This window comes from Salmo trutta, chromosome 17 (assembly GCF_901001165.1).
Source record: "Salmo trutta chromosome 17, fSalTru1.1, whole genome shotgun sequence".
NCBI lineage: Eukaryota > Metazoa > Chordata > Actinopteri > Salmoniformes > Salmonidae > Salmo > Salmo trutta.
In genome coordinates this window covers 20,495,223-20,507,889 of record NC_042973.1, presented here as the reverse complement: position 1 = coordinate 20,507,889, position 12,667 = coordinate 20,495,223, and the positions used below count along the sequence as shown (strand labels likewise).

The following is a 12,667-nucleotide window of genomic DNA, read 5'->3' as shown; positions in this document are numbered from 1 at the left end:
ATTAGGAGGAAAGCAGTGGGATTGTGTGTGTGGGGGGGGGCTGTGTGAAGTTTAAAAAGAGCAAGCATACACGCTCCTCATTTGTTTAACTTGGGTGGCTAAATGGAGGGCATTTGTTGTGGATTTAGGGGACTTCTTGTCACTTTGTCAAATGTGAAACAGACCGAGGAGCGAATTTAAATCAAAGACGTAGCGTTGTTCTCTTCTTGGTGGAAAACGAAGGGCTGTTTTTTCACTGTCATTACTGATTGGTGTCACCCCTGATGGATGACCCTTCTGATTGGGTGTCAGTAGTCTGCAGCTGGTTTTAAGGGTACTGGAGCGTAAATGGCTAAAACAGGAGATTGGGCAAGGAAAAGTTGGACCTAATTGTCTCTGCAGAGTGTGGCCCCAGTGACCAAATGCAGCTGCTATTTCAGCCATTCTACGATTCCCCTAACGAAAACATCTTTATACGCTTTTAGATAAAGGCTAAACTTAAAGACATTTGAAATGGATATTTAGATCTGGTCTTTTGACTTTGTTTCAAAATCTTGTCTAAAGCCTCTTCTCACTTTTTTTTATTGAAAAAGTGCTAACATTTCTTATTTTCATAAGCTAAACAAATAAAATCAAGATTTTAAAGTTACACTATAAATTGCCCTCTGAAATGTTATCTTTACTAAAACATTAATTTATGCTTGTCAGGTAGGACCTCAGATAAATAATAAGCTGTTATTTCACATGCCAGTTGAATGTCATGCTCTCTCCCCACTCATTCCCAATTATGTCCACTTCTCTACCCTAGGTGCGGAGCAGGTTCTTCTGCTAGCCAGGCGGACTGACCTGAGGAGGATTTCTCTGGACCTCCCAGACTTCACCGACATCGTTCTGCAGGTGGACGACATCCGCCATGCCATCGCCATCGACTATGACCCTGTGGATGGATATGTGTACTGGACAGACGACGAGGTTAAAGCCATCCGCCGCTCCCGCATTGACGGCACCGAGGCCCAGACCCTGGTCACCACGGAGATCAACCACCCAGATGGCATTGCGGTGGATTGGGTGGCCCGGAACCTTTACTGGACGGATACGGGTACTGACCGTATTGAGGTTACAAGGCTGAACGGAACCTCGCGCCGCATTCTGATCTCAGAGAACCTGGATGAACCAAGGGCCATTGTGCTGGACCCTGTCAATGGGTACGTGTGTCCATTTTAGAATTGTGGCTTTTTTCTTACTTCATCACAGTAATCAATTTAACTAATTTCAGCAAAACATTTGAATTAATGTATTTGAATTCAGTAACTTTTTTACAGCATTCTTTTTGATTTCAACAAAACCTTCCATACATTTTTGCCCATTGAAGAAGTGATCAGAAAAGTGACTTTGGACCTGAATGCCAAAACATTCAGGAGATAAAGATGCTCAAAGATGCTCACCATACCATGAGACAACCATGTCTGCTTTACTGGAAAAGATTAACGGTTGAGTTTGATATCATTTAAAAGCTTCCAAACGGTGTCAAACTATTTTATTATTTCTCCCACTCAAGGACATTCAGAGTCTTGTCCCGAAGAAACTCCTGTGTTGTCTTGGCTGTGTGCTTAGGGTCGTTTTCCTGTTCGAAGGTGAACCTTGGCCCCAGTCTGAGGTCCTGAGTGCTCTGGAGCAGGTTTTCATCAATGATCTCTCTGTACTTTGCTCCATTCATCTTTGCCTTGATCCTGACTAGTCTCTCATTCCCTGCCACTGAAAAACATCCCCACAGCTTGATGCTGCAACCACCATACTTCAACGTAGGGATGGTGCCAGGTTTCCTCCAGACGTGACGCTTGGCATTCAGACCAAAGAGTTTAATATTGGTTTCATCAGACCAGAGAATCTAATTTCTCATGGTTTAAGATTATTTTTGGCAAACTCCAAGCGGGGGTGTCGTGCCTTTTACTGAGGAATGGCTTCTGTCTGGCCACTCTACCATAAAGGCCTGATTGGTGGAGTGCTGCAAAGATGGTTGTCCTTCTGGAAGGTTCTCCCATCTCTAAAGAGGAACTCTGGAGCTCTGTTTGAGTGACCACCGGGTTCTTGGTTACCTCCCTGACCAAGGACCCAGACTGCTCAGTTTGGATGGGCGGCCAGCTCTAGGAAGAGTCTTGATGGTTCCAAACGTATTCCATTTAAGAATGATAGAGGCCACTGTGTTCTTAGGGACTTTCAATGCTGCAGAATGGTTTTGGTACCCTTCCCCAGATCTGTGCCTCGAAACAATCCTGTCTCGGAGCTCTACGGACAATTCCTTCGACCTCATGGCTTGCTTTTTGCACTGATATGCACTGTCAACTGTGGGACCTTATATAGACAGGTGTGTGCCTTTCCAAATCATGTCCAGTCAAATGAATTTACCACAGGTGGACTCCAATCAAGTTGTAGAAACATCTCAAGGATGATCAATGGAAACCGGATGCACCTGAGCTCAATTTCGAGTTTCATAGCAAAGGGTCTGAAAACTTATGTAAATATGGTATTTCTGTTTTTCAAAAATGTCTAAAAACCTGTCTTCACTTTGTTATTATGGGGTATTGTGTGTAGGTTGCTGAGAAGAAAACATTTTTTTTAATCCATCTTAGATCCATTTACATTCAAATGGATTTTCCGTATGTACTAACCCAAACCTGTTGAATAATTTCAGTTCCATTCTCACTTAAAGCATTTTTGTTTGGTTTTAATTTTGTGCTGGCCTCTCTCCACAGTTACATGTACTGGACAGACTGGGGGGAGAAGCCTAAGATAGAGCGTGCTAACCTGGATGGAATGGAACGTCTCGTGCTGCTCAATACCTCGCTAGGTTGGCCCAACGGTTTAGCCATTGACTATGAAGCAGGAAAACTGTACTGGGGCGATGCCAAGACGGACAAAATTGAAGTAAGTAAAAAATACAAAAAAAGGTGTTTCTTATGCATCAAATAGTTGTGGATGGTGCAACTATACTATTACCATCATGGTTTGATGCTGTTGATTGTGGAAGCAGTTGAGTTTAGATCTCCCTAGGACTTGTTGTTCTCTCATTCATTCTCCTCATTTGAGGTTGTCTGCTGTGTTTGTGTTGCCTGTGGAGGTTGAGAAGTGCTTCAGGAGCACATTCTTAGATGAGGTGAGGCAGCCGTGGCCTGATATTTATCTGACCATTGATCCCATGTGAGCGACAGAGGAATGTCAGAGAGAGAGCTCTTATGTAATACCGGGAGAGGCAACACTAGATTTCCTGTCAGACACGCACTGCAGTTTTAGCGTTGTTTGTATTCTTACAGCTAGGACTTTATACTGTACATATTTCCTGACTGCCTCTGTTTAAAGCCTACTTTTTTAAAACACTGATATTGCCTAATATTGTTATTTTGGGGGGGGGGCATGTGAAGGACTGAATTATTTGAAGAGGATAGAAAATGTTCTAGGCACCTCCTATGTGAGTGCGCGGTGGGTGATCATATCTTTAGAGGAATAGCTGTGTGTGTCTTCAAGGTTCTGACTGTATTGTATGATTTATCGTCTACCTGCATGTACAGGTCCCTGGGTGTTGAATACCATGGTGGTCATTTTTCTCCAGTCACACGCTCCATATAATATGTAAATACAGGAAGAGCCGGAGCCTCCTCCCAGATGAGGTTTAACACAGGGCTTGATGGAAATAAGTTTTTCCTTTTCTTTCTCGTGTGTGTGTGTGTGTGTGTGTGTGTGTGTGTGTGTGTGTGTGTGTGTGTGTGTGTGTGTGTGTGTGTCCGTCCTGTTGGTTGAATATATTCCCCTCATCGTAACTATGCTTTTACCAGTGGCTAGTGAACTCCCTTTAGTTTCTGCTTGTTTAGGAGCAGTATGTCTGGCTGACCCCATCAGTCTTTGGAAATGAAACCAGGGAATAGTTTTCCTAGCTCGCCTCAGTCGCCTAGCACCCTGCAGGAGCATTGTTCACAGTATCTGAAAGCATACTGCTCCTAGCCCCAGAGTTGGAAGGGCAGCAGGGGAAAGGGGTGGCTAGGGAGAAGACATTCCATTTACAGATTCACTCAAACTCTTGGTTGAACTGTACATCATTTTGACCTGCCTAGCTAGAATGCTCTGAAGCTGTTGATTTTCATTAAGGGGGTCAGACGTGCAGGCTGAGATGAATGAGCAGGGATTAGGGAGCTCCCGCTGAGATATTGAGCTCACTGAGAGGCCATAGACTTGTCCACATGTCATGATACCAGAATTTTGACTTCGGTACCAGGTTTAGTATCATGATACTCGATTCCATCACAATAGCAAACAATACCACGTTGGTAATCAGTTTATAATAGCAATCAGGCACCTCTGGGGTTTGTGGTATATGGCCAATATACCACGGCTAAGGGCTGTATCTAGGCACTCCTCATATATAAAAAATATAATTTCTGGATTACATGTATTGTTTGTTTTTTAAAGTATTATTGCAAGGTATTACTGCACGGTTGCAGCTACAAACACAAGCATTTTGCTGCACCTGTGATAACATCTGAAATCTGCTTACGCGACCAATAAACTTGGACTTGATTTATGATGGTAAAATGCATCCCACCAATGCACGATAGAAAGAAAAGAAAAAACGTTGTGCCGGCATTGGGTCACATCTTTTGAACGGTATTGGCTAGAATCAAGCAGTTTTTTCTTGGGAAAAGAGGGCGTCCTGGCTACGGAACCTGGCTATGAAATGCAGTGGGGAAAGTGGGAGGGTACAAATTCAAGTACAGACTACCTTTCTATACTCAAGGGGGGAGAAAAACATAGCTGGACTGTTTTACTATTAAACTCAGTGCTCTATTATTTTTAATTTCGTAAAGCAGCTTGTGTTTCTTAACCAGGCAAGGGTAGCAAACTATAAGGCTGGTGGTGACTGGTTAGCTATGGGGAAGCAAGGGTCTCCTGCGCGATTTGTATAATCTATGCTGCGAATCTGTGCTGTTAATATCAATTGAAGTTATCGCTGATAAGCTCTCAATCTCTCCAAAAAGTATTGTCCAGTCCACTTAGTAGTCAGATTTTAGTCACAGAGATAATTTAGTCTGGTTTTAGTCAACTAAATGAAAAATACCATTTGTTTAGTTATAGTTTTTTTCTGGGTCAGTTATAGTGTCGTCAATTGAAACTCAAAAATAGGTATTTGACAAATATTTTAGGGTGTTTTCACACTTTGTCCTTTCCAGACAATTTTCGGTTTACTGAATTTCGCTGAATTCAAGAGTCCCCCCAAGCGAACCAAACTGAGACCATCTTTTTTAGGGCAATGTGAACACAAAGCTCCCCAGGTTTGCTTGTCATTATTCCCGCACCACACACTAGACTACTGCAACACCATTTCCCCTGCCATAAACCTTCTCCCATTGGAAAAAATGTGTGCTGTTTCTGGATAGGCCTATTGATTAGCGATTGTCAAGGATGCACAGAAATTCCAAAATACAGTTGAAGTCGGAAGTTTACATACACCTTAGCCAAATACATTTAAACTCAGTTTTTCACAATTTCTGACATTTAATCCTAGTAAAAAGTCCCTGTCTTGGGTCAGTTAGGATCACCACTTTATTTTAAGAATGTGAAATGTCAGAATAATAGTAGAGATGATTTATTTCAGCTTTTATTTCTTTCATCACATTCCCAGTGGATCAGAAGTTTACATACACTCAATTAGTATTTGGTAGCATTGCCTTGAAATTGTTTAACTTGGGTCAAACGTTTCGGGTAGCCTTCCACAAGCTTCCCACATAAGTTGGGTGAATTTTGGCCCATTCCTCCAGACAGAGCTGGTGTAACTGAGTCAGGTTTTTAGGCCTCCTTGCGCGCACACGCTTTTTCAGTTCTGCCCACACATTTTCTATAGGATTGAGGTCAGGGCTTTGTGATGGCCACTCTAAGCCATTTTGCCACAACTTTGGAAGTATGCTTGGGGTCATTGTCCATTTGGAAGACCCATTTGCGACCAAGCTTTAACTTCCTGACTGATGTCTTGAGATGTTGCTTCAATATATCCACATCATTTTCCTACCCTATGAAGCCATCTATTTTGTGAAGTGCACCAGTCCCTCCTGCAGCAAAACACCCCCACAACATGATTGCTGCCACCCCCGTGCTTCACGGTTGGGATGGTGTTCTTCGACTTGCAAGCCTCCCCCTTTTTCCTCCAAACATAACGATGGTCATTATGGCCAAACAGTTCTATTTTTGTTTCATCAGACCAGGTGACATTTCTCCAAAAAAGTACGATCTTTGTCCCCATGTGCAGTTGCAAACTGTAGTCAGGCTTTTTTATGGCGGTTTTGGAGCAGTGGCTTCTTCCTTGCTGAGCAGTCTTTCAGGTTATGTCATTTACATTTACGTTATTTAGCAGACGCTCTTATCCAGAGCGACTTACAAATTGGTGCATTCACCATATGATATCCAGTGGAACAACCACTTTACAATAGTACGTCGATATAGGACTTGTTTTACAGTGGCTATAGATACCTTTGTACCAATTTCCTCCAGCATCTTCACAAGGTCCTTTGCTGTTGTTCTGGGATTGATTTGCACTTTTTGCACCAAAGTACGTTCATCTCTAGGAGACAGAATGCATCTCCTTCCTGAGCAGTATGACGGCTGCGTAGTCCCATGGTGTTTATACTTGCGTACTATTGTTTGTACAGATGAATGTGGTACCTTCAGGCATTTGGAAATTGCTCCCAATGATGAACCAGACTTGTGGAGGTCTACAAAAAAAAATTCTGAGGTCTTGGCTGATTTTCTTTTGATTTTTCTCATAATGTCAAGCAAAGGAGGGACTAAATTTGAAGGTAGGCCTTGAAATACATCCACGGGTACACCTCCAATTGACTCAAATGATGTCAATTAGCCTATCAGAAGCTTCTAAAGCCATTACATACTTTTCTGGAATTGTTCAAGCTGTTTAAAAGGCACAGTCAACTTAGTGTATGTAAACGTCTGACCCACTGGAATTGTAATACAGTGAATTATAAGTGAAATAATCTGTCTGTAAACGATTGTTGGAAAAATGACTTGTGTGATGCACAAAGTAAATGTCCTAACTGACTTGCCAAAACTATAGTTTGTTAACAAGAAATTTGTGGAGTGGTTGAAAAACAAGTTTTAATGACTCCAACCTAAGTTTATGTAAACTTCTGACTTCAAATGTATGTGTGGCGTTTTTAGTTCAGATTATTTGTTTGCAATATGTGATCTATAGGCTAAGAGAGCTTCATAAACTATTTAGTCGATTGTGGGGTTTGAATAGTGTGAAAACACCAACGTACAGTATTTGGTGAGATCACAACACAGGGTAGAAAATCTATTCTAGCTCTTAAAGGGGCAGTAGACTACATTGGATGTACAATTTTCAATTACAGCATTAATTAGTCTGCAGTTATTCTTCTGATACTATTAACATGTAAATATTATAATAATAATAATATTGTCTGATTGCATTTAGTAAAACAAATTGACAATTGTAATCTATTAGCTTCCAAAATGTAAATATGTATATCTAGCTGTCCGATAACACGATCTGATGGAATGGCTTGTCCTGCACTTTGTGAAAACCCAGAGTGCATTGAGTGAATGTTGGAAAAAGATATTGGTTCCTTTCTAGCAATGTGAATGCAAAGAGGATTTGGACCACAAAATAGGTGAAGTGAACTGGCAAAATAGTTGAATCCTCATCCAAATACAAGGGCAGTGTGAATGCAAAGGGAACATAGTTATTTCGCTTTTTTTTACCCCAGAGTTCACTTTAAAGAGGACTGAGATATGTTATTTTAAAGAGCACTATATGTGAAAACACCCTTGGTCACTATTTTTGTTGACGGAATTTACACTGGTTGGAACAGAGTAGTCGTATCCCAACAACAGAATGGTGTGGGCGTATACTAGGCATTACAAATATTCATGTGAGTAGACTGCTGATTGGCCAGCTCATCCTCCTCAGGAGTATGACATCATACTCTGAGGAAATAGCTAGTTTTTTTTAAACTGTCTGTCTGAGTTCACTCTTTTATTTCTCCCACTTTATGCTTTGGTCCAAAATATGAGAATAGGGCGAGTCCACTACATTATTTGAGTATAAGTTAACAGAATGCAAACTTTTAAAAGTGAAATTTTCACTGGACAGTTACTTTAAATCGAAGTAATAACCCGTTTAATTTAAGTGCCACATTTCTATAAGCATCACACACTAGTGTTGCCAGAAGTCTTACATTCCTTAACTTTCTGGCTGGTGAAGAGTTGTTTTCTTCGTCTGTAGTCTGGACCCTGCAGCCCAGAGCCCCCCTGCTTGACTCTCTCTGTCTATGTAGAGCAGATGGAGGAGAAACAGAAACCGAGCAGGACTAGTGGTTGAGCGCTTCAGAGAGGAGGGGGTTGGGCAGCACTGCCTCTCCTCTCACAACACAGCACACCTAACCAATGTGCTTACTGACAAGGGAAGCCCCTCGCCCATGTGCTGTACCGTGACCCCTGCGCTGGACCTCACAATGGCAGCATAGAATGGTGGCGGGGCCGGCCCTTAGTCTTCCTCAGCAGCCCCCACCCCTGAACCAGATGCACACTTTGGTGGCAGCCCTGCTTACTGAGGCTCCCAGCAGCTGACAAGTGTGTCTTGTTCTGCTCTTTTCACAAGGGTTTTTCAGCTTCACCTAATGGAGGCCCAGGCCATTCTCCCACAGACCCACTTAGCTGCTGAAAGGGACAGTAGTGCTTGAAGTGCTAATGGGGAGAAATCCACATGCAGCTCAGACATCAGCAATTTCTCATTAAAGTTTTTTTATAGAATGCAACATTTTTGTTTTGAATTCCCCTTTGTGTTTTTGTAATGGCTGTCCAAGACTATTTTTTCCTTAAAGAAGTGTTCATTTAGTTGTTACTGTTTTCTTTTTAACCTTTTTCTTTTTAGATGAAAACAACATTAGGCATTGAATGAACAGTTTTTAAAAGTGCCTTCTGGCATTTGGAATGTGGCAGTTCACTGGCTGAATGGTCTGGAGGCTTTTTAGCCCTCCTCCCAGCCTCTCTTTCCATCCCCCTTTTTCTATTTTTCTGTGCTGTTGAAGGAGCCTGTCTGAGAATATATTTCTTTCTTCCTTTCTGTTGCAAAGTGAATTGCCTTTGGGTCCAAAGACATTTCCATTATAAATGTTTCATGTGTGAGGGGTTAGGTCTTCATTAAATGTTTTTCATCTTCACACATAGCATAGCTTTCATGCACTGGCATGTGTGGCTCTGACCCAATTTACATTATCATCCGATGTAGCATCTCCCAGGGGATGTTTCGTATTAATACCACTTTTACTCTAGTTTTTATGGCTTACAATTCACCATTTCCATCTCCAGAGGTAGCAACCTTTCAGAGTATGCTGGAAGAGGCACGTTTCAGTCAAAAGGTATAATTTGTTTAGATGGCATTTTCCATTGCTTGCTTGTTGTTGAGTAAAAAGTCTAGAGTAAGTCAGACACTTTCAATTAAGTACATTTTGTAAATATCATTTGTTTTTCTTTGTCCATATTAATACATTTTCTGAAGTGAAGTTACAATACTATTAAAGGACCCATCTTCTGTAATGTAATTGAATGATCAAGGATGAATAGAGTTTAGCAGTGTATTGGAGTTTTAAACTAGAGGCTAGGGCTGTGGCTGTCACGGAATTTCGTCAGCCGGTGATTGTCAAGCAAATAACTGTCAGTCAGGCGGGAATTTACCATTAATTAACAAACACATTTAGCATCTCCTGGCTTCCACGCATAGCCTACAAGCCACTGATGCAGACCTTTGCAACATCTACATTTTAAAAAGTGAAATAAATCCATTTAATATAGCCTACACCTTCACAATGAATCCATTATTTATTTTAGACAGGTCTAAAGAAGCATGATATTGTAATAACGGAGCTGTGAGTCGGGAAGCAGGTGAAACGTTTAATAAAACAACAAAATCAGGAACGAGACAAATCCATGTGGCTAAACGCCGGTACACAAGGATAACTGGTGAGAAAACATAAGAGAGTGACACATAAAGGGGAGGAAATGATGAAGCTAATGAAGTACATGTGAATAATGATGAATCCCAGGACCGGTGATTAGTATTCTGGCGACGTCGTACGCCAGAGGGGAGGAGCAGGAGAAGATGTGACAGATATGAAGAAAATTTATATTTCAGAAGAACAGAATAACATACTCGGAGTTGTACTTGTGTTAGGTCCTGATCTGAGTACCAGGCAGTTGGCAAGTTTGGTAGGCTACTAACAACCATCAGCAGCATCACAACCTCGAGAAGCCTAATTACCATAACTAAACGGTCACGTGGAATTTGACTGCCTTCATGACTAGTGACCGCTAGTGTGGCGGTAATACGGTTACCACAACAGCCTTACTAGAGGCTAGCTAACCTATTCCCTGCACGAATAAAGCTAGCTAGCCAGGTAGCTACCGGTAACTATAGCAACTGTAGATAATTGTTTCCAATGTTGTTTCAATCATAGGAATACCTGTCACTATGCTAGCTAGCTACCATTCTACTGTTTTTCATAATCCGAAGAGTAATGGTTAGGTAGCTACTAACTACTGTACTCAATGTAGTTAGCTTACTAAACAACAGCTGGAATGACCTAGCTGTAATGTTTACAAGTATCCCCACTAGCTGGTTATTAGACGACCAATATAACAGTTGGCCCTAAATCTTTTTGTACTGCGCTAAGGAAAGCAACTCTTGCCTGTATGTATCAGTAATGGACAGTAGCTAGATTGTGTAACGTTAACAATACTATTACAAATAGGCCACTATCAACACAGTAGGCCAACTTCTTGCACATTGTTGTGATGAGCCGGTGCCATTAGAATAAGGTTGTCACTTGGTCAAATATTAATTCATATTCTTTACAAATACATTGCATATCAATAAACATCATACAATGTATGCATACCATGTAATTCTACTGTATGTTCCTTTTGTATTAGCAAACTTCATCCAGATATTACACTGTTGATGTGTATGTAGTAGTGCTGCAGCTCTCTGCCCCCCTGATTGCTGAATCATTAACCCATATTTTTAACCTGCCGATTATATCTGGTACTATCCCCAAGGTTTGGAAGGCGGCCCATGTACTCCCCTTCAAAAAAGTGGTGACCCTTGTGAACTAAATAATTATCGCCCTATTTCTAAACTTTCTTGCCTAGCTAAAATATTAGAATCCTTTATTAATTCTCAGCTAAGTTCGTTCTTATCTTTGAAATGTATTCTAAATGTACATCAGTTGGGTTTTAGACCAGGTCATAACACTCTCTGCTGCATCCCTAGTTATAAATGATGTGGTTACCTGCATGGATAAAAGGCAACATTGTGCTGCCCTCTTCATTGACCTGTCAAAAGCTTCCAATAATGTTGATCACACACTGCTTATTCAGAGGCTTTCCTCAATTGGCCTAGACAAGGCTGCATGTAACTGGTTTAAAAATTACTTGACAGATAGAACTCAATGTGTTAATGGTGTTAAATCAGGTTTCCTGGATATTACAAAAGGTGTTCCGCAGGGGTAAATTTTGGGTCCACACATTTTGGGTACATTTTGGGTCAACAGAGCTTTTCTTTGTTGACGGGCTACCAAGTAGGCCTATTCCTTTTCCCGCGATACAATGGAGTTTGAAATGGTGATTGGCCTAGAGTCCACTGCCTCCTTTTCTTTTAAACGTGCTGCTGAAAGCCTGGTTTTGAATACGGTCCAAGAACGTCCCCTTTCATCTTGGGACTCGCACGTCTGAAAGAAGGCTAAATTATTTGCACTCGGATTAGCAGGTTTTTCCTTAAACAGTAAGGGAATTGTGGTCTTTTATTTGTCTCTCTTTGTGTTTTTGCCTCTTTTTGAGGAATCTGACTCCCTCTGCAACCGCGCCACCCCCACCTCCCGGTGAAAGCCTCTGATGTTGCCGCACACCCCCTCTTTCACCCCATCACTGGTGAGATCCTGAGGATAACTCATTTGACTGATGCGCTAGTCCTCTATACAGAAACTCCTGCTTTGTTGTACAATTATGCAGATTCTCCTTCCGTGGAGCATTTAGTCACCCTTCATTGCCGTGTGTGTGCAGTGGGGTTCCATATGGTACATTAGAGGGAAATAACAAGGGGCGGTGATGGAATTTCCTCCTGTAAAATATGAGAGGAATGAAAAATATATTCAGGAACTGGGTGTTAGTTCTCAGAAGTGGTCTGAACCTCAAAGACCTCCTGTGATCTCAGCAGCTAGGCCTATAACCATCTCTACGTGCTGGTGAGAAAAGAGTAGAGGCAACTTTGAACCCATGTGTGAAAATAACACTTTTCCTTCTATGGCACTCTGCTGAGCCATGAATCTCATTAAAATAACTAAGATTAGGGCCTCCCGAGTGGCACAGTGGTCTAAGTGCTAGCTGTGTCCCTGGAGATCCTGGTTCGAGTCCCCCCCCCAAAAAATAACTACGATTAAATGAACAAAAATAGATTCTGAATTGCCTGTTTTTATGACAAATAAATCATTATGTGAAGTGGTCTATTATTTCTATTAAAAAAAAGTGGAGAAAGTGCACGAACAACAATGAGTAATTGAGTGCATTTGATTACTTGAGTTGTTTTCTGTGCTTCACAGTCAAAGTAGTGGCATCC

General features: G+C 41.5%; 1 protein-coding gene across 1 annotated transcript in view; it reads left to right on the top strand.

Annotated features, from left to right (window-relative positions):
* The window catches only part of LOC115151831 (low-density lipoprotein receptor-related protein 5-like), an 86,182-nt gene that overhangs the window by 37,207 nt on the left and 36,308 nt on the right, over nt 1–12,667 (top strand). Inside the window, exons 7-8 of the mRNA XM_029696092.1 lie at nt 788–1,184; nt 2,733–2,904. Of these exons, the coding sequence (XP_029551952.1) occupies nt 788–1,184; nt 2,733–2,904 (569 nt within the window). The remainder of the gene's footprint in view (nt 1–787; nt 1,185–2,732; nt 2,905–12,667) is intronic.